Source organism: Mustelus asterias, chromosome 15 (assembly GCF_964213995.1).
Source record: "Mustelus asterias chromosome 15, sMusAst1.hap1.1, whole genome shotgun sequence".
Classification (NCBI taxonomy): domain Eukaryota; kingdom Metazoa; phylum Chordata; class Chondrichthyes; order Carcharhiniformes; family Triakidae; genus Mustelus; species Mustelus asterias.
Genome location: NC_135815.1, coordinates 52,883,060 through 52,908,474, shown reverse-complemented (window position 1 = coordinate 52,908,474; position 25,415 = coordinate 52,883,060). Strand labels below are relative to the sequence as shown.

Sequence of the window (25,415 nt, the reverse complement as noted above, 5' to 3'; positions counted from 1 at the left end):
AAATTGCTTATTGATCTTGTATGCAACAGGAAAAACCCTGATCCCCTTGAAAGACCTAGGATTCTGACTTTTACCAATAAAAAAAACAATTACACCTGTGTGTATATATTGCATTTGAACATCTGAGTGCAGTCAGCCATTCCTTAGAATCTTTGAATTCTGTTGGTGCCGTTTCATCCATTGTTATGTAGGTTTTCCTGGGAACATATCTCCAATATAATGATGTCTCACCAGCATTATTGGACACTTGCTCTGTTGTTCTTCTGATATTGTGGTGGAACATTCATCCATGTATGTCTGTGCAGCTTTATGGTCAGGTGAAGCTTTTCACCATGGCGTTTTAAAAAATTTGTTGTAGCATCCTGATGAATATTCACATGGTGGTGTTAGGCTGAGCTCTTTAGGGAACGCTTTCGCTTGGGTCATGACAATGAAATGACCCAATGGATATTTTTCATCGGAGGCTGCCTGATCCACTCTGATGACACTTTGTCTACAGTCGATGATGGAGTGTTTCCCAATTATCATTAATTTGGGGCATCACTGTCATAAAATTCAAGTCACTTCACCTTTGTTTTTTCCAAGTCGTAAATGGGCCATGTTCCCACACCATACTCGATCTTTTCACTGAAGTGCCTTTGTCTTGATCGCAGGTGGAAAGAACAGGAAAGTTTCCTGGTCAGCCATACTGCAGAAGTCAAAGGCAAACCACTGCAATACTTTGTCAGCATAATCATTGACCAGCCCAATGGAATTGCATGGTCACCTTTGCCCTCTTGGAGGGTAGTACCTGAAGGAGGAGGAAAGTAAATAGGCGAGTTTGTGGTATTTATAAGTATCAAGAGTTGTGGATCTTTGGAATTCTCTATCCCGGAGGATTGTGAATGCTCCATCATTAAGTATATTCAAGGCTGCGATTTAAAGTTTATTTATTAGTCACAAATATGCTTACATTCACACTGCAGTGAAGTTACTGTGAAAATCCCCTATTGGCCACACACCTGCACCTTTTCGGGTATACTGAGGGAGAATTTAGCATGGCCAATGCACCTAACCTTGATATATTTTTGGAAACTAAGAGGAATTGAGGGATATAAGGATAGGATAGGAAAATGGAATTCATGTAAAAGTTCAGCCAGGATCTTATTGAATGGTTCAGCAGCCCTGAGGGACTTGCATGACCCACTCTTGCTCCTATTTCTTGTGTTCATGTGAAAGAAGCTGTAGCAATATATAATCATAATTGCCATAATGAATAAGATATTAGGGGATGTTTTGAGACAATTTTTTTATAAATCAAGCTTTTACCCCCTTCTCCACTTTTTTACTGGGGTATAGTTTCACGGGCTGGCAGCCCTTGAGAACAACACTTCCTAAAACGTTTCCTGATCTGAACCTTTTTTAGTTCCTCTGACTTTATGTCAACCCAGAGTGAAAATTGGAGGAAAGTGGGTTAGCAAGCTATTGGACCTTGGTTGTGGGTTGGGTGGAAGAGGAGAGGTAGATATGGATTTTAGGGGTGTTTTTAAGTCTGCTGGGTTTGCCCCTGACAAAAAAAAAATGAAGACCTACCTTTCAACAGGCTACGGTTACAGCAGCAGCTGGCCCTTCCCGAGAGCAGACAATAAAACCATATCTGCTCACAAAAAACAATGAACATTTAAAGGGCCTCGTGACTGTCAAAACTCAGTCTAAGCTCCGCGGCTGCCATTGTTGCCTCAGAATTCGTGACCCCAAAATCTCACATTTTGGGAAACCCTGCTTCCCAAAAAGAAAGTTCTTCACGGATGAACCTCACCAGTGAGTGCCAGTGGGCTACTTAATTCTTGTGATGGAAATGCACATCACAGCCAAGCCCAACCATATCCTCACCTGGAAGCCAAGTCCTCACGTTCCAGCAGGAATCCCAGAGAGGAGGAGAAGAATAGTGACGGGACATTGTTTCTTTTGTTGTAATTTCTCCCATTGTTAGTTCAGTGGGATTGAAACAACCTTATTGCCATGCAGGCAGAGAAGATTTGGGTTTTGTATGAAGATTACTTCTGGTGGGTCCAAGAGCAGGCACCAGCTTTCTAGTGTTTTATACTCCCTTTGTCCATAACCATGAAAGGATTAAAAAAAAATTCACATTATTCTTCAAAGTTTATTTTGAGTTTATATGGATTTGATTTCTGGTTAATTGTCTGTTTGGTATGTATGAGAAATACAAAATAGAAATGTTTATGATGTTTTGAGGCCAATAATTCATTAATGTTAATTATTTTTACTGGGTTCCAAGAATATTTGTAGTTATTTTTTAACAGGAGAGGGAAATGCCATGTAGAGCAGGGGAGGTGGGAGTTGCTTTAGCTGTCTTGCCTGCATTTTTGTATCAGTCAATGGGATGCATTTTAAAAAAATTTTTGAAATTGTCTTCACTTTTAAAAAAAATCCATTTGCAATTTTAATTGAGCTTTTTTGAAGTATTTTGGTAAATAAGACGTCTTTGTAACCATACATATTTATTCCCTTCCAGATATTTACCATTTTGGCAAACCATGACTGAACGTGATGGCCTGATCAATGAGTGCCCACTTCTGTTGCCTCAGAACAAACAGAAGACCGTGTTTGATGGATTCATTATGGTTAAGGTACAGTACTTGTGTTAGAGTGTGATTGGTAAATACCAGCATTACTAACATGATAGAATTGCAGTTTGTGGAGAACATCACTATGAGAAAGAATGTGTGGTGATTGAATAAAAACAATTTTGTTCCTTTCTTTCTCTCTGCAACCACCCTCCCTGTCTCCCCGTAACCACCACCCAGAATTGTAGACATTTTCCGTACAGAGAAGCCCATTCATTTATCACGCCTGAAAATGCTATAGGCCCTAATCTATTCTATCCTTTCCATTTACCCTTGTTCTTTTTATTTACCATTTTCCTTTTAAATGCATTGTGCTTAGAATGATCCATTAGAGAATGTCTCCTGATTATGATGCATAACCATTGCTCAGACTTTTTCCATCATACTTTTGGTGACGATTTTATATTGATGTGCTGTGATTACTGACTCATTGATCAATAGAAGTAGCTCTTCCCCATTTGTTATCAAAACCCTTCATAATTCTGAACATCTCTTAATCCTTTTTATTTTAATAAAAAGAGCATCAGTTTCTCTAGTCTCTTTTCGTAATTAAACACTTCCAACCCTCGTCTGTCTCTTGTGCATTGTCTGTGTGGCTTTAACATCATTCTTAAAGATCTGTATAGATTTAGCGTCACCTCTTTGCTTCTGTATTCTGCTTCTATTTTTGAAACCTAGGATACCATATGTTGTTTGTTTTTTAAAGATATAGCTTTGTCGATTTGACCTCCGGCTTTTAAAGATGTATCACAAGTCGCTAAAACTTTCTTTGTTTCCTTTCAAAGTTTTACCATTTTTAATAGGTTTGTATCTATTTCCTCTCCTTAATTATCTTTGCATTTATCTGGCACCTTTCTACCCATTTCCGTATGTTCTCTTGGAATTGCTTATAATTGTCTTCAACTAATCAAGCTCCCTGTTTTATTTTGCCTTCAGATTTTGAATTTATGCTTCCTGTATCCAAATTCAGATCACTTGTATGAAATGTATTGGAGATAAGAACAGCAATTCCAAAACTGATTGCCAGGCGACTCTAAAGCTTTTCCAGTTTGCAAAACATCCATTATGACTCCTCTCTATATTCTATCATGTAACGCAAATAACTTCTTAGCTATGTTCCCACATAATCTTTTAAAAACCTCTGTCTTAAATTTGCATTCTCAGAAGTCAGGACAGAGATGACATATATTTTCTGCTCCACGCTTTCTGCACTAGTATGGGAATACAGAATCACCCATGTAGAATAAAAGGTTTGAAAAGTTTTTCTCTTCTCTATTTCCAACAATTGAATGGTTAAAAGTGAATTGAAGATTAGGGATGAGTATTGAAGTATGAGGTTGTTTGTATGATTTGGATTTGAAATGAAAATCAGTTTGAAATCTGCCTCTGTGCTTATGTCTTCAACTAGGAGCCTTCTCTTCCTTCATGGATCCCTTCACCTGCCTCCCATGTTCTCTCTCCATCTGGACTCTTCCCTCTGGCCTCTTACCCTTTCTAGATTTTTTCATTGAGAACTGCTAGTGTGACAATGGTCATCTGCATTTCTCTGCTCTGCTTGCCCTTGCACTTCCCTCTCAAATTGCTGCACTCTGACCTCTCGGGTCCAACCCTAACATCATCATCAAGCTTGATGGGTGGCGCTGTTGCTGTCTAGCATACTGACCTCTATCTTTGATTTGATTTATTATTGTCACATGTATTAACATACAGTGAAAAGTATTGTTTCTTGCGCGCTATACAGACAAAACATACCATTCATAGACAAGGAAATGAGAGTGCAGAATTTAGTGTTACAGTCATAGCTAGGGTGTAGAGAAAGATCAACTTAATGCAAGGTAAGTCCATTCAGAAGTCTGACAGCAGCAGTTCTTGAGTCAATTGGTACGTGACCTCAGACTTTTGTATCTATTTCCCGAAGGAAGAAGGTGAAAGAGAGAATGTCCGGGCTGCGTGGGGTCCTTAATTATGCTGGCTGCTTTGCCGAGGCAGTGGGAAGTGTAGACAGAGTCAATGGATGGGAGGTTGGTTTGCGTGATGAATTGGGCTACATTCACGACCTTTTGTAGTTCCTTGCGGTCTTGGGCAGAGCAGGAGCCGTACCAAGCTGTGATACAACCAGAAAGAATGCTTTCTAAGGTGCATCTGTAAAAGTTGGTGAGAGTCGTAGCTGACATGCCAAATTTCCTTACCTAGCAGAGGCTTAATGCCAACTCCCTAATGCTTTCTCCTCCCTCCCCCTGTGCTATGATCCCACAACTGAATATCAAGCCATTGTGTCCAGGACTGTCACTGACCTCATCTCCTTTGGAGATTTTCCCTCTACAGCCTCCAATCTCATAGTACCCCAACCCTGAACAACTCGCTTCTACCTTCTTCCCAAAATCCCTATACAAGACTGTCCTGGTCAACCCATTATTTCAGCCTTTCCTGTTCCACTGATCTTATTTCTTCCTATCTCAACTCCATTTTTGTCCCCTTGTACAGTCACTTCCTACCTACATTCGTGACTTTTCACGTGTCCTCCATATCGTCAATAGTTTCTATTTCCTCGCCTAACTCTTTCCTCTTCACTATCAACATCCAATCCCTCTGTACCTTTATCCCCCACTAGGATGGTCTAAAAGTTCTCTGCTTTTGATGAAGGTCCAACAGTTCTTAACCGCTGCCACCTTCTTCCCCCTGTCTAGCTTGTTCTTGTGCTTAGTGACTTCTCCTTCAGCTCACAGACTTCCTCCGAATAAAATGTGTTCCTGTGTTTCCGAAAAAAGGACTCTCTTGTCTTGCCTGTGCATCCTAAAAAAAGGGCCCCACTTTGCTCACTTTTTTGTGGGATATGTGGGGCAGGTATTATTCTCCCATCTCTTTTTTTTCTTGCCGCCTCCTCCCCTCAGCATGAATTGGAAAATTTCATTTTTCCAATTTCCACCCTTCTCTCACCTTCACCTGTTCCATCCCTGACTCTACCCTTCTTTGATTGCTCTGTCTCCATTCCTGTAGATAAGTTATCAACTATTATTCACCATAAACCCATGGGCCCCACAGCAACCTTGACTATGCTTTCTCAACCTCTTTCCTGTAAGGATTCCATTCCATTCTCCCAATTTCTCTGTCTCAGTCACATCTGTTCTGACGATTCAACCTTCTACAGCAGTGCTTCTGATATGTCTTCCTTTTTCCTCAACAGAAGGTTTCCACTCAGCGTGCTTGACAGGGTCCTCCACTATAGCTGATACTTCTGCTCTCACCCCTTCCTCTCCCTCCCAGAACCATGATAAGATTCCCTTTGTCTTCACCTTCTCTCTCTCTCTCTCTCTCTCTCTCTCTCTCCCTCTCCCCCCCCCCCCCCCCCCCACCCCCAACCCCACTCCTCCATCAGCCTCTGCATTCAATGGACCATCCTTTGCCATTTCTGCCACCTCCAGTGTGATGCCACCACCAAACACATCCTCCTCTTCCCTCTCCTCTCAGCATTTCAAAGGGAGTGTTCTCTCCCTGGTCCACTCCTCAGTCACCCCTAATGCCCTATCTCTTCTGCACGGCACCTTTCCGTTCAAGCTTCCTCCCATATAACTATTCAGGCCCCAAACGCTCCTTGCAAATGAAACAACAGTTTACTTGTCCTTGTATTGTATTTGCTGTTCGTGATGTGGCCTCCTCTACACCGGGTAAACTAAATGCTGATTGGCGTTTTTACGAAATACCTTAAATCAGTCGCAAGCATGACCCCAAGCTTGTATTTTTAAAATTTTTTTAATTCCCCACTTGTCTGACATTTCAGTACATGGCCTGCCACCGTGTTCCAATGAAGCCCACTGAAAGTTTGTGGAACAAATTTTTGTCTTGGCACTCTACAGCCTTGAGAATTGAGTTCAACAAATTTAGAGCATCATCTCCCCGCTCCCCCCCGCATGCACCCCCCCCCCCCCCCCCCCCCCCCCCCCCCAAGTTTTTTTGTGCTGGCATTTTTTCCTTCCTTTATCCGTTCATGTTGCTTTTACAGTTCTGATGAAAGGTCATGAACCTGAAATGTTAATGCTGTTTCTCTCCACAAGTGTTGCCTGACCTAACTATTTCCAGCATCGAGTCACTGATTTTTACAGCATGGAAACAGGCCCTTCGACTTAACTTGTCCATGCCGCCCTTTTTTCTAACCTTTTTAAGCTAGTCCCAATTGCCTGTATTTGACCCATATTCCTCTACCCACCTTACCCGTGTAATTGTCTAAATGCTTTTTAAAAGACAAAATTGTACCTGCCTCTACTCCTACCTCTGGCAGCTTCTTCTAAACACTCACCACCCTCTGTGAAAAGATTGCCCCTCTGGACACTTTTGTATCTCTCTCCTCTCACCTTAAACCTCTGCTCTCTAGTTTTAGACTCCCCTACCTTTCGGAAAAGATGTTGACTATCTAGCTGATCTCTGCCCCTCATTATTTTATAGACCTCGATAAGATCACCCCGAAGCCTCCTACGCTCCAGGAAAAAGATTCCAGTCTTTCCAGCCTTCCTTTATAACACAAATCATCAAGTCCCAGTAGCATCTTAGTAAATCTTTTCTGCACTCTTTCTAGTTTACTAATATCCTTTCTATAATAGGGTGACCAGAAGTTTTTTATTTTTATTATTGAAATGGTTCCATCTCTGGGAGTGCTGTTTTGAAGCACGCGTTTCAATTAATATATCCCAGCACAAACAGAATTATATTAGCATTGAATAAAATTTTATTTCTTTAGCTTAATGAGGAGCACTTTTCCGCACTCTTATGGTAGAAAACCATTCTGAAACTTTGTGTTTTTTATTGCCTATGCCATACAAAAATGTTTTGAAAGCTGCAAAGGAAATTTTTATTATTGTTCAGAAAGTTAATATGCACTTCTCAACAAAATGTGTAAAAGTATTTTGTCCCAGCTTCCCGGTAGCTGGACGACGACTTTTTACTGATGATTTTCAAAAATTGACATTTGTTGTGAGGTTTTCTTTAATTGCCTCCACCACCGAAAGTGAACGGAAGTAATGTTTTCATCCCTGTCTGTCTGTCTGTAAACAATGGAACTTGGTCCACAGATAGGGTATGGCCTAAGGAAGAACTGATTAATTTTCAGCTGAGGTGTGGATGTGGATTCTGAATTTTTCGTAAAGGATCTGTTATGATTGGGAAATAGGGCAAATTAACTTTTTAAAGATTTTAAAGGATTGGCCTGAAGCCTCCTCCGTGAAATAGAAGCTCTTAATGAAGAGATTTGTTTTTAGCTTTGTAGTTGCAGACTACCAGCCATCAAACAAAAGCTTTGGGAAGAGCTGCTTAATTGCAATAATGTTGAATTAACATATTCGCCGGAATTCTACCACCCTGCCTGCCACGGAATCGGAGCGGGCGGACAATGGAAATGTTTGTTGACCTCGGGTGGGATTTTCCAATCTTGGGTCGAGTGAGGCCGTAAAATTCTGCCCATTGTGCGGACGTATACACTGCTGACCACCCTCTTCACTTGTTATTATGGAACTAGACATGTGCAGGCAAATTGCTTCAGTTCAATTTAAAAGTATTTTATAACTTTGTTTTAAAAATAACTTTACAGTGACCCTGATTCTGTTTATGTCGTGTTGGTTGAACTGAATTGCCATTTATTAGTTCTTTAGTAACCTGGTGTTGAACTGCTGTGGTACAAACTCTGAAATCCAAGCTTCCTTTAACTAGATTCCTGATTGAGAATTTCTCTGAACATCGGAGACCAATAATAATTGGGCAGCCAGCATTTCTTCTTCACATGTTACAATTGGTTTGCTCCAATATTAGTTGGCACTGGAACCATTGAGCTGTGTTATACCATTGCCTGTAACTCCAGCCACTGGGTCCATGAACCCCATGAATTAAAATGCTTCTCAGTGGTGATCAGTGTTTTCCCCTGCTCCAGCCTGCCTCAGCCCACCCCACCCGCATAAATCAGTGTTAACAATATTATATGCTGACCTTCAGTTGTTGCATCAGCTGTTTTTGCAGCACTAATCTCTGAGGAACTGCTAACTCCGATGTTGGTTGGAGATGTTGGCTGTTTAAATGCATTTCTGTAATAGATAGTGAATGGAGCAGGTCCTGGGCATGTCAGCTTGAACCACTCTGCTCACTAATACAGCAGAACGGACACATTTTCTACCGATAAGATTGGTAGTGAGGGTGAGCGGATACTGCCTTTTGCATTCGTCTGGATGGCTGTGGTCGTTTTTGAAGAAATGTTTTCAACTTGTTTTAATTATCTGGCAGCTGAAGTTGTAGGCAGGTGTCTGGAGGAGCTGTGATTGATCCAGTTAATTTTTGCCAACAGAGGGAAATGCTGTTGGGAGATCTCCGTAACCTACTAATTTGGTATCCCATCAGGGAGGGATTGGTCCTCTCTTGGGCAGATAATTTGGTTCCACTGTAGTTCATTTGCTTTAATTGGGACATGTTTGTATTTTAGATTTATCTTGCCAACATCATGTAAATTGGGTTAAAAGGGCTTTGCTATCAATGACATTAGAAGATGGGAATTGGGTTTGCTATGAATTGTATAATAAATATCTCCTTTCTTTTGACTGTATGTTTCCAGGACAAGGAATTTCGCGTAAGGATACTTTTACCTGAGCAGAAACATCTGAGGCATGCAAGGTATGGATTTCTTTATATTAATTATAATACTTGAAAAGAGTGTTTAGGTATTTGGTACCTTGGCTCAGTTGCAAGTCGTCACAAAACTTCGTCCTAGCCCAGGCTGGCTTTTCAGTGCAGGACTGAGGGAGTGTTGCTGCTTTGATAGACATCATCCTTTGATTGGATGAGGCTCATGTTCAGGTGATTCTTAATGATTCAGTGACCCTTTTTGAAAGAAGAGCTTGCATTTATGTGTTAGCTGTGAGATTTGGACTAGAATCCCATTCAGCCTTTGTTCTGGGGATGCAAAGTTATATAAAAAAAAGGAAAGATACTGTAACAAAAAGTAAAGGAGCAGGTGTATATTATTTTCAGCCCATGGATCAAAATGATAAATTTATTTTTAATTGAGTTTGCGCAAGATGTGTGTCAAAATTTGATTGTTATTCTTGGAGTGTTTTGAAATGCAGTGAATTCTATTTTTATATTTTAACAAAAGATTAAAATAATATCCCAGGCTGCCTATCTAAGGACTGAAAAATTGAATTCAAATTTGGCTGGTCAAATTCCTGAGATAATTTTCTTAACTATTATCGTTGAAGGGTTTATCTTCCTGTTCACTGCTAATGCCTTGAGCACTCACCGATATCATGTACTCCTTTTCTAAGCGATGAGACCTGCATGAGGATGTATTTCTGTATAACTCTGCAATTTAGAAGTTGTAAATTACAAAATTTGTATCATTTTATTTTCATGCTTTTAATCTATTGAAGGCTTCAGTGCAGCTGGCAGTTAAAACAAGTCTTGCATGGATACCAGCACATTGTGAAGCAGGTAATGTGCAAAATAATGGCTTTGGTCGTGTAATAAAAATTTAGAGGTTGCTATAAATTGTCTCTGAATGGCAAAAATCTATTTGAATATAGTTTACCTTCCTGAATGAGAAGGAGAAACAGACTTTTAAAAATAAAATCAACACTTTATTAATATTATGAAGACCGGGAGCAACAGTAATGTTAATATGCATAAGAATTCGGCAGACTATGACAGGTTTAGTTATTATTTCTATGACAGCATTGAACAGCACTGGCATGCTTTCTGTCCTGTTACGTATGAAGGCTCAAATTTGGATTACAAGCAAATCAAAATGGGCCAGCAACTTAAACACACAATGTTGATAATTAGATCTGTTGCTTGAGCTGAAAAATTAAACAATGTCTTCAGTGTTCTAGCCAGAAGAGGCATTTGTGCTACATCTTTCAACATTTCTTGCTATTACTTATCAGCATAATAAAGTAATGCAGCCTTATATACACTTAGAACTGTAGAAAAGTTACAGCACAGAAGGAGGCCATTCGGCCATCTTGTCCATGTCAGCCCCAGGACACCCAGGTGCCCTTTCTAATCCCACCTTCCTGCACCCGGCCCGTAACCCTGTAGCGCACAGCACTTAAGGTGCAGATTCAGGTACTTTTTAAAAGAGTTTAGAGTCTCTATCTCCTCCACCAACTCGGACAGTGAATTCCAGACACCCACCACCCACTACGTAAAAGATTTCTTCCTCTTGTCCCCTCTACATCTTCTGCCACTTACCTTGAATCTCTATCCCTTGGTTCTAGAATTTTATGCCAAGGGAAGCAATTTTATCCTGTCCACTCTATCTCTTCCCCTCATTGTTTTATACACCTCAATCGAGTCACCCCCTCAGCCTTCTTTGTTCCAAGGAAAATAACCCCAACCTATTAATCTCTCCTCATAGCTACACTTTTCTAGTCCTGGCAACATTCTTGTAAACCTCTGCCTTCTCTCCAAAGCAATTGCAATTACAATTACTGTAATATGGTGACGAGAACTGCACACAACACTCCAGTTGTGGCTTCAACAGTGTTTTGTACAATTCCAACATTATACCCTTACTTTAATATTCTTTCCCTTTGTCAATGAAGGAGAGCATTCCGTATGCCTTCTTTACAACCTTATCTACTTGAACTGTTGCCTTTAGGGACCTGTGTACTTGTATGCCAAGATCTCTCACTTCATCTACCTCTTTTAGTATATTCCCATTTATTGGGTACTCCCTATAACTTTGACCTCCCTAAATGCATTACCTCAGACTTCTCTATGTTAAAATCCATCTGCCACTTTACTGTCCACTCCACCAACCCATCTGCATTGTTGTGGCGTAAATTCCACCAGAATTATCCATAAGAATCTTTTCAGTCTACATGCGTCCCTATTTGTGTTCAAATATTGACCACATCAGATTTCAGGAATTCAAAACCTTGAGACAAGAGTGTTATTTCTGCACAAAGATGTTTGTTTCTTTAAAAAGAAAAGTTGTGCAGATGGGTACCTGTCAACTAGCTTGTCTAAATGTTGTAATGAGTTTCTGTTTACAATGGCATCGGAAACCAGAAGAGTATTATTGGTAATTGTGTTGCCTGATTTATTATCTCTCCTCCTCCTCTTCACCTGCCCAATCGTGATGGCTACAAAATACAAGTGGGATAGACAAGAAGTCAACAGTTACTTTGAATGCTTATAATCTAGTTTAGCCTTCTGATGCATTGTGTTGCACCACCACACACTGAAAGAGCATTTGACCATTTTCATTTCCTCCACAGAGACTGCAGCACTGCTCTGACCTGGTTAGTTTTATGTTGGAGTTTAAGACAGTTTTGGTGAGTGAAAGGACACCCTGATCTCGGTGAATGCGGGCTGGACAACGTGCTTCTCGGTGGCGCATATTTTTACACGCTACAGGCGGGTGAATCCCAGCTGGGAGGTGCTACTAGCGCCAGTGGGAAATAATCCTAATTACCTGCTGGTAGCAGCACTTGACTCTTCAAGCTGGTGAATCATAGAATCAAAGAATCCCTACAGTGTAGAAGGAGGCCATTTGGCCCATCGAGCCTGCACTGACAACAATCCCACCCAGGTCCTATCCCCGTAACCCCACATATTTACCTTCTTAATCCTCCTGACACTAAGGGGCAATTTAGCATGGCCGATCCACCTAACCATCATGCCGAACATCCTCTCCACTGAGTAAAAATAAAATGTCTTGCGGATACTTCAGTCCTGTGGAAGGTCATCCCTAATTTCTCATTTGAATTTCGGAGAGATCAGCTTGGTTATGTAAGTTACAGTTATTGAGAGGAAAAGCTATTTAAAAATATTAGATGCAAGCAACCGAAATTCATGTGGTCAAACAAAAGGTGAAATTAAACAATGGAAATATTTTGAGTGAATGATGGAAGAGAATTTTCTTTTAATTTGGATGGCGGTGCAATAGGAGGAGGTGTTTAAAAGGTTCAGTGTACAAACAATGTGTAAAGTTTGAAACTTTATGAAAAGTCAAATTGACCTTGCAAATCTTCAAAACTTTTAGAGTGCTGTAGGAACAGAGTGAACTGAGCTAAATTAAACCCCGAGTTGCTGTGTATCTCAATCCAGTTATTAAAAATGGGAATTGCTTTTATTTTTGTACATTGGCTTATGTAAAGTATCAATTGGATGTCTTTTTTGAAAAAAAAATATTTTTGGTCCTTGGGAGCTCTGAAAGGAGTAAGAAAGAACAGATGAATAGTACATTTGTCTCACATGGTGAAATATTCATCATATTTTGATCACATAATGGAAAGTCTCATTGATTGAAGGAACTTTCTGGTTTTTCTTGACTATCAAGTATGATGAGTGGGTAGTACTCCCAGCTGCAAATGAATACTGCAGGAGGAGCAAACCAGGAATAAAACTTGACAACAGGAGCTGTAGCTAAAAAAATGTAGCAATAATCTTTAGTAAAATGGAACTGAGGTCGCTAATAATGTAGGTCAACTGTTTTAAATTCTTCAAAAAAATTAAATTTGCCACCTGCATATGATATGAATTATTAATCTGATTAACAGCTGGTGATCTGCTTTGAAGTTTTTTGCCAAAGGTACTTTATAACTGGCCGCTAGGTGGCCGAGAGTTCGCACAGGAAAATTACTTTTCTCCTTATCTCTCTTCCCTCTGCTGTGTAATGCATCCCTCACCCAGAATACTCAGGCAAGAAAGCTTTGGAAAATTTCAGACGTAAGTCTGTTAATTATTCCATAGTATAGGACACAATGCTGTCTTTTGACCAGTAATTTGCATTTATTTAAAGATCGCTTTCTCTCAAAATTGCACTATCTAATCGCCTCTCGTGCTAAAGGTGACCAACTGGAAAGACTATTGTCTATTCCATGAGCAAGGAGTGTTGAAAGGTACAGAACGTACCTCCTTGGAAATACAGTTGTCCCATGTGATTCTCCATGCTTGGCTTACCCATGATTATGGAGCTTTGTATAATTGGAAGACGATGCTACATGCAAAAGATGGGTAATTTACTGTTATGGATAGACTGGCAGCAGTCACTGAAAATTAATCAATTTTGTCTTATGCAATCTAATTTTCACCTAAAGTCTGTAACTTGTCATAATAACATGCCCCAAGGCTGTAATAAAAACAGAAAAAGCTTGAAATTCTCACCAGGTCTAGTAGCATCTGTGGAGATAAAAACAGAGTTCAAATTTCAGGCTGAAATTTTAACTCTGTTTTTTTCTCCACAGATTCTGCAAGAGCCGCTGAGTATTTCCAGCATTTTCTGTTTTAGAAACCTGCAGATTTACAGCATGTGCAGCATTTTGCTTTTGTCTGCTAAAACTGTCATCATTTACTTCAACATTTATTTGGCTCATGCCCGATTCTCATAGTCTATTAATTTTAATACAATATTGAGGGCATTGACAGATGTAGCTTCACTTTGGCCTGCTGGTGGAGTTTTGAGTTTAAAGCCATTTACATCAAGTGAAGATAACATTGTTGTTTGGAGCAGTTAAAGGATAGCAGCATAGTCCTTTTAAAAAGGGGTAGAGATGGCCTAGTGGTATTATCGCTGGACTATTAACCCAGAAACTCAGCTAATGTTCTGGGGACCCGGGTTTGATTCCCGCCACGGCAGCTGGTGGAATTTGAATTTGATTTTTAAAAATCTGGAATTAGGAATCTACTGATGACCATGAAACTATTCTCGATTGCCGGAAAAGCCCATCTGGTTCACTAATGTCCTTTAAGGAAGGAAATCTGCTGTCCTTACCTGGTCTGGCTTACGTGTGACTCCAGAGCCACAGCAACGTGATTGACTCTCGATTGTCCTCTGAAATGGCCTAGCAAGCCACTCCGTTCAAGGGCAACGAGGGATGGGCAATAAATGCTGGCTCAGCTAGCGACACCCATTCCCATGAATGAATAAGAAAAGAAAAATTAATCCAGCACTCGATGTTAAACCATTTAACATCTCCTAATTTTATTTCCATTGCCGTCAATGGAAGATTGACTGAAGGTGAAGATTGGAGATGCAAAACTGGCTGCCATTTCTCTATCATCAGATTTACTATTGCACAAAGTCCAGATCTACCCCAGAGAGTGCTGGTTATTAGTTTATTCCAGCATCATAAATCATACATTAAGTTCACAAACTTCAACAGTACAATTTGAGGGCAGAAGAAGAATTATAATGGTGAAGCATGTGCACTGAAATTCCTTACACTGAAGAGCATGTTTTATCAGATTTCAAAAATCTTTGGGTGGGCTTCCTAATTTGGCTACATATGGGCTCGGTGCCCAATCAAGGACGTCTAGGGGGCTCAGGTTGCTAACTGCCCAATCAGAGGGCTGGCAGCTCTGAAACCTCAGCAGACCCACCAGGAGAGATGGTTGGGTCAGCAATCTCAACAGTGTCTCCACATGGAGGTGCCCTTGAACAAGTCTGTGAAGGTTAAAATTTAGGGGACTGATCAGTATGCCCTGTGGGGTGGAGGAGAACCTCCCACCTGCCTCTCAGATGGTCTGTTGAAGCCCTTGGTGCGGCCTATCTTGCGTGTGACTCCCTTTTTTGGCCATGGAGCCTCTGACGGGGCACAGTCCCGTTGCTTGCAAAATGTGATTGGCTCTGTGAAATAATCCATAATTGGGCCCTTGCCTCCTTGATCTCTCCTCACAGTTCCTCAAAGATCCCCGGCAACAAGACAGTGATGAAAGGCTGTCCTGACGCAGCTCCCTGCTGTGTGCCCCTGCCCCCCGCAGCCACTACTATTCTTAGAATTCAACCCTGAGTTTCAGAAGAATATTTAAACCAAAGTAATGGCAGAATATAAATATTAAGTTTTTTTGACGTCATGACCTTGGTCCAGAATGAGTGGAAATTCCCTCAAGTTGGAAATTAAGATGACTTGACAATGCTGTCAGTCCTTGCCACATACTTTGCCAGCAACTTCAACCTGAGCCCTCAACAGTGTCTCGAGGCTAAACCAGTCTATTTGCAAACTTGACTATAGCTGAGTTTCTGACTCCATATTCACATCAATCCCGAGGTCACCTTTTGCCAGCTCGAACATTGCAAGTCCCGTCCCCTATCTCAAACCAAAAACTCGTCTTTGATTTTGTGACCTCCTAGACTCAGCCGTTCTCTCCTGGGGAACCTCAAGCCTTGCATCATCTGTAAAACTCAGTTGTCTGCAACTGAACCTACACCAAGTCCTGTTTATTTGTCGCCCTGCACTTGCTGACCTATATTGATTCCCAGTCCAGTAATGCACTGATCTTTAAAATGCTTGTCCTTGTTTTCAAATTCCTCCCTAACCTTGCCTCTCTCAACCTCTAACCTTCTCCAGCCCTTTACCTGTCAATGGCATCAACACTCCTCCAATCCTGGCCTCTTGCATCTAGAATTTTTAGCATTCCTCTATTGGTATCAGGGCCATCAATGCCCAGGCCCTAAACTTTGGAATTCCCCCTCTAAACCTCTAGGCTTATCTGTGTCTATTCCTTTAAGACTTTTCTTAAAACCTGCCTCTTTAATCAAGCTTTTACTCACCTGATACCTCCTGTTGTGGTTCAGTGTCAAATTTTGTTTGATAATGCTTTTGTGAAGCATCTTTACTGTTTTCAAGACTCTATATGAATGCAAGTTGTTGGACATGCCACTTTAGTTGTTTTCAGTTGTGCATTTTTTTTGACTTGTCAACTTTTTAGGGCTGCCATTTGTTTTTGTAGGTTGGCAAGTTTTGCTGCCTGATTTGAAATGAGACTGGTCCTGCCAGTTTTCTTTCAAGACTTTCCAAAGATTAGCTGAAATATTGCTGCAAAGTATGCCATCTAGCAGCCAAATAATGAATTGAAGTCAATCCATGAAGGTTGTTAAGTTTAAATGCTGAAATAGTTTGATCTTGGAGCATAATAAATAGGAGCAGGAGTAGTTCTTCTAGCCTTCTCTGACTTGAACAGAATCATGGCTGATCTCTCTCGGCTCCTCATTCACCCACTATCTCAACGTATTTTAATTTTGTCAGTATCGACTGATCTCTATCATTAATATATTCAAATGACTGAACATCCACAGCTCTCTAAGGCAGAGAATTCCAAAGATTCACAACCCTTTGAGATTAGGAGAAATTTGTTCCCACACTCCTCAGTGGTTAACCCCTTATGCTTAGTGTGTGACCCCTATGTCTAGACACCTCAGCCAGAGGATAGTTTGCTTGGAGGTTTAATATACTACTACAGGAGCTACCATTCACCGTTTTTATCTTTTAAAGGTTTCTGCAGGATAGCTGCTTACCTCCACTTTTATATCTTGGAAGACAGTATGTTTTTCAACAAATGTTTCCTGCCGATGCTTGCCTCTAAAGCAAGACCACTTGCTGACTCTGTTAAATCATTGAAGTACTTTTTATTGAGTTATTGACCTGCTCTGAGAAGTGATAGAGCTATAACAAAAACATAATAATCTCAACTTCTGCAGCAAGTCATTCTGTCGGTCTAATGCACTGCAGTTTCATAATCCGCTCTAGAATTCTGAGTTGTATAGTAAATGTGTTGTAGATGATTGCTGAACAACAACTTTATTTTTGTAGGAAATTGCCTTGAGGAACAAGCATGAGCTGCAGTCCCCTCCTCCTCCACAGTATTATGCGCAACTTATTGAAGAAATTGGAACTTTGGGTTGGGATAAGTAAGTAGTGCTTTTTTTTCCAATTCTGTTATCATTATTGAATTTGCATACCTTAATGATTGCGTCAAATTTCATTAATATTGTACTTGTAAAACTTTGATTCATTACTTAAATATGTGGATATTTATAAAGGAGAAGTTATATGCATGTTTTTTTGCCAAAACAGTTCAGAGAATCATAGAATCCCTACAGTGCAGAAGGAGGCCATTCGGCCCATCGAGCCTGCACCAACAGCAATCCCACCCAGGCCCTATCCCCGTAGCTCACATATTTACACTGCTAATATCCCCATAACCTGACGCACTTACACTGCTGTTCCCCCCGAAATTAAGGGGCAATTTAGCATGGCCAATCCACCTAACTCGCACATCTTTGGACTGTGCGAGGAAACCGGAGCACCCGGAGGAAACCCACACAGACATGGGGAGAACATGCAAACTCCACACAGATAGCCACCCAAGGTCGGAATTGAACCCGGGTCCTGGCACTTTGAGGCAGCAGTGCTAAACGCTGTGCCACCATGCCACCCCTGAGTGACATTGGATTAATAGATAATAAAAACAGCAAATGCTGGAAACATTGAACAGGTCTGGCAGCATCTGTAGAGAGAGAAACGTTAACAAGGCCTTCTTCAGTGTTGTAACCAGTCAGATGCTGCCAGACCTGCTGAGTATTTCCAGCATTTTCTGTTTTTGCTTCAGATTTCCATTCTGCAGCATTTTGCTTTTGTTGTAGTTGGATTCTTAATTTCATTTTCCCTTGTATTTTCTCAATTGTACCTTCTCAGGAAGAATATTCCGCAGCCATTGTATATCCCCAGCTGTTCAAGAACTGCATTGCTAGAGGCTAAATTATAACTTTCTACTTGATAACTTGTCCATGCTCCTGCAGCTGCTGGGATAGACAAGAAATCTGACTGAGGTGTTTAAATTGATTTTTAAAAATATATATGTACAAGACAGAACAACTACTTCCTTTGATGATGGAATCTAGAACAAGAGGACATAACAAAATTAAAGACAGGCCATTTGACCTTAAATCAGGAAGGATTTTTCACAGGGTAGTAAAAATAGTTCCCCAAAAAAAGTAGATACTGGATCAGTTGAAATTTGCACAATTAGTATCAATAGATTTTTATAGATCCAAGTATATTGAAGGGAAATGGAGCAAAGGCAGGTAAATAGAGTTGAGGTGTGTATCTAACTCATTGAATAGAGTTGAGGGGATAAATAGCACACTCTTGTTCCTAACACTTTAAAGAAGCTTTAGATTAGCTAAGAGATTTCAGAAGATGGGCACTCGTAGTCTACATTAGTGTTGAAATTTATTTGCGTATTTTGAAAATTACAAATGCTATTCAGCATGTTTGTATGCAGAACATGTTCTAAGAGTATCTGGTGACTCTACAATACTTGTTAACAGTAATATCAATATTGATCTTTGGAGAGATTCAGTTCATTGGAGGATGTAATGACTGGAGGATACTGTACATGATAAAGAAGTGCACCTACTTGTTGCAGTTCTGCTTTGAGAACATAACGCACAATGTTCTTGGTCAGAGAATTCCAATAAGCTCATCTCCATCTGCCTGCTGTGTGCCCATTCCTCCTATTGGTCCTGCTTCTCCTCCATCAGTAGTCACAATGGAATGCCTGACAGGCCTCCAATGAAGGCAAATGTGGATTGCCAGAAGGACTTTAATCCCAATTGCCAGTGGTGTAGAGAGAGTACTGACAGCTGTAGAAGTTTTCAGCAATCAAAATCCACATCACTTCACGAGCCAAAAGTCAGAGCAAGCATTTCAATTGTAAAGCTCTACCTGAAAGCAAGAGAGGATCTCTTTCAATTTAACAGGAAGTGACAACCCTCCTGGCTCTGTTAGTGGATTGTCAAATAGTCAGTTGCTAAGCTGGTGACAACTAAAATGGCATTTGAATTCTTGAACTAGCACAGACCTTTAGTTTGCATATTAACATACAGCTCCTGTCAGTTTCGGGCAGAAACACTAACTGAATAAATCAAAACCACTCAAACTTAACTTTGGTTAGTTCTCTGTCTGCTTCTTTATTTGAAAACTTCTGTACACTGAGATTCCTGTTTACACTGAAAAATGAGGCAATGGGCACATGGAAATTGTCCGCTATGTGACAATACATGCTTGTGACGGAAGTTTCAGCTGTCACTATCTTAATGAAGTTCACATATTTGTTAATTTTTATTGTGCTAATTTAAATGGCCAGATTTCTTGTTTTCAAACGTCCTTTCTGTCAAAAATAAGGCTACTCGATTTCACTCCGAATTGATCTAGCCCCGATTATACACTGGAAAGATGCTTTGGATTTATCCCTTTTGAATTAAAGGGCCAGATCATCATCATTTTTCAGGATTGTTGGTCTGTTAATGTTTCAGTCAACATATCTGGAAATGAATGCACAAGGATTACTGCCTATTAGTATCCAATGGTGTAACCACAAATTACACAATGGTCTTAAAAAAAGGGTGCAGGAGCATATGTGGGTGCATAAGTCATTGAAGGTAGCAGGAAGCTTGAAAGAGTGCTTAATAGATCATACAGTATCCTAGGCTTCATTAATAAGGGCACAGAGTACAAGAGCAAGGAGATTATGTTAAACTTATGCAGAGCACTGGTTCCGCCTCACTTGCAGTGTTGCATCCAGTTTTGGACACCACATTTTAGGAAAAATGTGAAGGCGTTCAGGGATGAACTGAAGAGATTCTTGAGAATGCTTCTGGGTTTGAGGAACTTCAGTCATGTAGAAAGATTGGAGAAGTTGGGAGTGTTGTCCTTGGAGAAGAGAAGGTTGAGACAAGATTTGATAGATCAAGAAGGGTCTGGTTGGAGTAGATATGGAGAAACTGTTCCAACTGGTGGAAGGATCAAGAATGAGAGGGCACAGATTTAAGGTAATTGGCCAAAGAAGCAATGGAGACATTAGGATAAACTTTTTCATGCAGCGAATGATCAAGATGTGGAAAGTGTTGCCTGAGATTTTAGTGGTTTCAAGTACAACTGAGGCATTGAAGAGGGAATTGGATTATGATCTGAAAAGGAAAAATGTGCTGGGTTAAGGGATTGTGGCACTAGGTAAATGCAGGTAACCAGAGCAGACATGATGGACCAAATGGCCTCTTTGTGCTGTAAAAATTCTGTGATTCTGTATTTTTATGTTTATGCCCCTTGGTGGAATCTCCCACCAGAGTTTACCCTATCAAATCCTTTTACCATTTTATCTCCTTAATTGCATGTTTCTTAATCTTCTAAATTCAAGGTAATACAAGCCAAGTTTATGTAACCCACTCTCATAAATTACCCCATTAAATCATGATATCATTCAGCTGAATCTGTGCGGTACCCCTCCAAGACTAGTATATCGATCCTGGGGTTTCTAGTCTCTTGCCATTTTCAAAATATTCCCATTTGTCTTTCTTGGATTCAAAGTGGATGACCTCAATTTTCACCATATTGAATCCCATCTCTTTCAGATTTGTTGACTCACTTGACCAGTGTGTCCCTTAGTAACTTCCTGCTTCAGGTGTGTGCCCTAACTGTTTGTCATTTGTAGATTTGGATGAACAGAAGACCCCTCCTAATAAGAGGATACCAGGCAGTCAGCACCTTCCTCCTCTTTGCACCACAATTTTGTACATGGCACAGTAGGTACTATCATTATTGACACCCTTGTTGGTGCATAATAAAGGGCACTCCCTTACATTTTTTCCAGATCTGTACTCCACTCTGGCTACCTTCCTAATAGCACTGTAAATGTAAACCTGCACGAAATGGACTGGCAGCTCACTACAACTTTCTCGAGGATAATTAGATGAGAAACAAATGCTGGCCTTGCCAGTAACACCCACATCCCACGCAAGAATAAAATAAACTGTACTCATTTGGTGTGCTTCCCCTCTTGGCGTACAGGTCACCATGTTTATGCTGGGTCTTCATCAAAGACCATTTGCCTTGTGTGGATTAGGCAATGTGGAAATGGTAGAGAATAGACATAACCAGGTAGTCTTCCTTTACTTAATTCCACTAGTGTCCCATCATGATGGGCAACTGTAAAACCCCTCTGGAATTTCCCATGAAGCTAATTGCAGTTGAGCCCAACACTTTGCAGCATAAGTCATTGGCAAGTGATCAGGTTCAGTGTCCCTGGCAAATTCTGGCTTCCTCCCCATTGATCAAGGGAAGCTAAGGCTGATTGCAATGACTTTACGACTATACTGACTGAGATTGTGTACCTCCAGCACAGGTAAAGAAAGCCAGGTACCTTCCTGGTTGGATCGGCTTCAGCGTGAATTTTAATTCTCAAGTCAGGAGCGCAGAGTTGGGAAAATTCTCAACTCCACAAACCTGATTAAATTTCATTGCGGGAGGCGGGTGTTAATGGGAGTTGAGTCCTCAGCCCCCGAAAAACATTGGAGGCAGCCACAAGAACAGCCAGGTACGGAAACAGGCTGTGTGAAAGACCTCCCTTGGTGAGCTGGGACTTTGTGTCAGCTGTGTAAAAAAATAAAAACAGCTCTCGCGCCATCACCTTTTATGCCTCAACCCCCCCCGCCCTCCACATTTCTAATGCCCATCCATGCCAACCTATGCCCCTCTATCTACCCCAAGACCCTTTATAGGCCCTTTGGCTGACATGACTTGGTACTAAATTTGCAATGTCCCCTGTTTTCTTCTCACTCTCCCCCCGCCCCCCCCCCCCCCCCCCACCCCAAACTGAAATCAGTTATGCAGTACAAATCCTATATTGATAACCCTCAGGCTTATGTCAACAGAGCTCCAGAGGTGAGGTGAAAGTGACCGCCCTTGACATCAAGATAACATTTGACTGAGTATGGCATCAAGGAGTCCCAGGGAGCAGTTCTCTGGGAGAACTCATTTGACTGGTTGGAGTCATACCTAGCACAAAGGAAGATGGTTGTGGTTGTTAAAGGTCAACTTCAACAACCACAACCATCTTCCTTTGTGCTAGGTATGATCCCAATCTTCTCAGTTCCAGGATATCACTACAGCTGTTCCTCTGGGCAGTGTCCAAACATTTTCAACTGTTTCGTCAATGACTTTCCTTCCAGCATAAGGTCAACAGTGGGGATGTTTGCTGATGATTTGTTCAGCACCATTTGTAACTCCTCAGATACTGAAGCAGCCCTTGTCCAAATGCAGCAAGACCTGAACAATATCCAGGCTTAGGCTGATGTGTGGCATGAGTGTTACTTGCCATTTAAGTGACAGGCAACAACTATCTCCAACAAGAGAGAATCTAATCTCCTCTTGATATTCAATGGCATTGCTATCGCTGAATCCCCCACTATCAACATCCTGGGGATTACCATTGACCAGTAACTGAACTGGACCAGCCATATAAATACTGTGGCTACCAAAGCAGGTCAAAGGATAGGAATCCTGTGGCGAGTAATTCATCTTCTGACTCCCGAATGCCTGTCAACCATCTATGACACACACATCAGGGGTTTGATGGAATGCTCTCCACTTTACTGGATGAATGCAGCTCCAACAGTACTCAAGAGGCTTGACACCATCCAGGACAAAGCTGATTGGCACCCCATCCACAAACATTCACTGCCTTCACCACCGACGCACAGAGGTAGCAGAGTGCATGATGCCCTGCAGGTATTTACCAAGGCTCCTTAATCAGCACCTTACAAGCCCACAACCACTACCATCTAGAAGGACATGGCAACAGATACCTGGGAAAACCAGCACCTGGATGCTCCCCTCCAAGTCACTCAGCATCCTGACTAGGAAATATATTGCCATTCCTTTACTGTCCCTGGGTCAAAATCATGGAAATCTCTCTCTAACATCACTGTGGGTGTACCTATACCCTCTGGCCTGCAGTGATTAAAGAAGGCAGCTCATCACCACCTTTTTAAAGTTTATTAGTGTCACAAGTAGGCTTACATTAACACTGCAATGAAGTTACTGTGAAAATCCCATAGTCGCCACACTCCGGCACCTGTTTGGGTACACTGAGGTAGAATTTAGCATGGCCAATGAACCTAAGCAGCACGTCTTTCAGACTGTGGGAAGAAGCTGGAGCACCCGGAGGAAACTCACGCAGAAACTGGGAGAAGGTGCAGACTCTACACAGACAGTGACCAGGCCAGGAACCGAACCTGGGTCCCTGCCACTGTGCCACCCAGGGCAATTAGAGAGGGGCAATAAATGCTGGCCCAGCTTCCAGTGCCTATATCCCATGAATGAACATAGCAAAACTGATATTTTTTTTAACCTTTTAAAGCCCAGAGATTAAAATGTCTTGGCAGCTTGACAGTTCTAATGAGTTTGGCAGTCCCAAAGATTTTGACAAGTTGAAGGAGGGGAACAAGTGGATGTGGTTTATCTGAAGTTTGAGAAGGCTTTCGACAACATCCCAGTAAGATATTAGCGTGTAAAATCAAAGCGCATGAATCCCTACAGTGCAGAAGGAGGCAATTAATCCCATTGAGTCTGCACCAACTCTCCAACAGTACATACCATCCAGGCCCTGTAACCCCATGTGTATACCCCACGAATCCCCCTAATCTATGCATCTTGAGCCACTAACGTGCAAGTTAGCATGGCCATTCAACCTAACATGCACATCCTTTGGACTGTGGGAGGAAACCAGAGCACCTGGAGCAACACATGCAGACACGGAGAATGCGCAAACTCCACACATCCAAGGCTGGAATTGAATCCAGTTTCCTGGTGATCTGCGGCAGCAGTGCTAACCACTGAGATTGGGGGTAGGATATTGAGATGGATAGAAAACTGGTTGGCAGACAGTTAATAAAGAATAGGAATAAATCAATAAATGAAAGGCAGTGACTAGTGGGGTACTGCTGGATTCCGTGCTAGGTTCCCAGCAATTCACAATATATATTAATGATATAGATGAGGGAACTAAAAAAAAATCTCCGAATTTGCAGATGACACAAAGCTGGGTGGGAGGGTGAGCTGAGGAAGAGGATGCAGATATGCTTCTGTGCAATTTGGACAAGTTGAGTGAGTGGACAAATGCACATGGCAGATGCAGTATAATGTGGATAAATGTGAGGTTATCCAATTTGGTAGCAAAAACAGGAAGGCAGATTATGAAATGCTAATAAATTGAGAGAGAGGAATGTGAAACAAGACCTGGGTGTCCTCGTACACCAGTCGCTGAAGGTAAGCATACAGGTGCTGTAGGCAATAAAAAAGACAAATAGTATGTTGACCTTCATAGTGAGAAGATTTGAGTACAGGAGTAGGGATGTCTTGCTTCAATTATAATGGTCCTTAGTGAGGCCACACCTGGAATATTGTGTGCTGTTTTGTCTCCTTATCTGAGGAAGGATGCACTTGTTATAGAGTGAGTGCAGCCAAGGTTTACCAGACTGGTTCCTGGGATGGTGGGACTGACATGAGAGACTGAGCCAGTTAGAACTATATTTGCAGTGGTTCTGAAGAATGAGTGAGGATCTCAAAGAAACCTATAAAATTCTAACAATACTAGACAGGGTAGATGCAGGAAGGATGTTCCCGATGGTCGGGGTGTCCAGAACAAAGGGTCATAGGCTTAAGGATGAGGGGTAAACCATTTAGGACTAAGATGAGGAGAAATTTCTTCATCCAGAGAGTGGTGAATGTGTGGAATTTGCTACCACAGAAAGCATTTGGAACCAAAGCATTATATTTTCAAGAAGGAGTTAGATATAGCTCTTGGGGTGAAAGGGTTCAAAGGATATGGGGTGAAGGCGGGATCAGGCTATTGAGTCGGATGATCAGCCATGATCATAATGAATGGCGAAGCAGACTCGAAGGGCTGAGTGGCCTGTTCCTATTTTCTATATTTCTATGACAATTCCAATCGGATTTAAATTCCTTGATAGCTCGACAGGTCTAATCAACTTGTCAGTTCCAATGAGTTTATCCACTTTTTACGTATTATTGCCTACTTTTAACAAACCCAAAGGGTACCTGACTCTTCCCCCCCCCCAAAGCTGTCAGTGGACCTCTCCAAAAGTGTACCCTACCTCTTCAAATGACTTTGGCACCTTTAGAACTTCATTGTAAATCCCACCAGTCGTGTTTTGGACATTCTACAGCAGAT

General features: G+C 41.3%; 1 protein-coding gene across 1 annotated transcript in view; it reads left to right on the top strand.

Annotated features, from left to right (window-relative positions):
• Positions 1-2,521: 2,521 nt before the first annotated feature.
• The window catches only part of fancl (FA complementation group L), a 55,317-nt gene continuing 32,423 nt past the window's right edge, over positions 2,522-25,415 (top strand). The window contains exons 1-5 of the mRNA XM_078229896.1: positions 2,522-2,630; positions 9,214-9,272; positions 10,028-10,088; positions 11,879-11,935; positions 17,195-17,292. Coding sequence (XP_078086022.1) covers positions 2,538-2,630; positions 9,214-9,272; positions 10,028-10,088; positions 11,879-11,935; positions 17,195-17,292 — 368 coding nt within the window. The 5' untranslated portion in view covers positions 2,522-2,537. The remainder of the gene's footprint in view (positions 2,631-9,213; positions 9,273-10,027; positions 10,089-11,878; positions 11,936-17,194; positions 17,293-25,415) is intronic.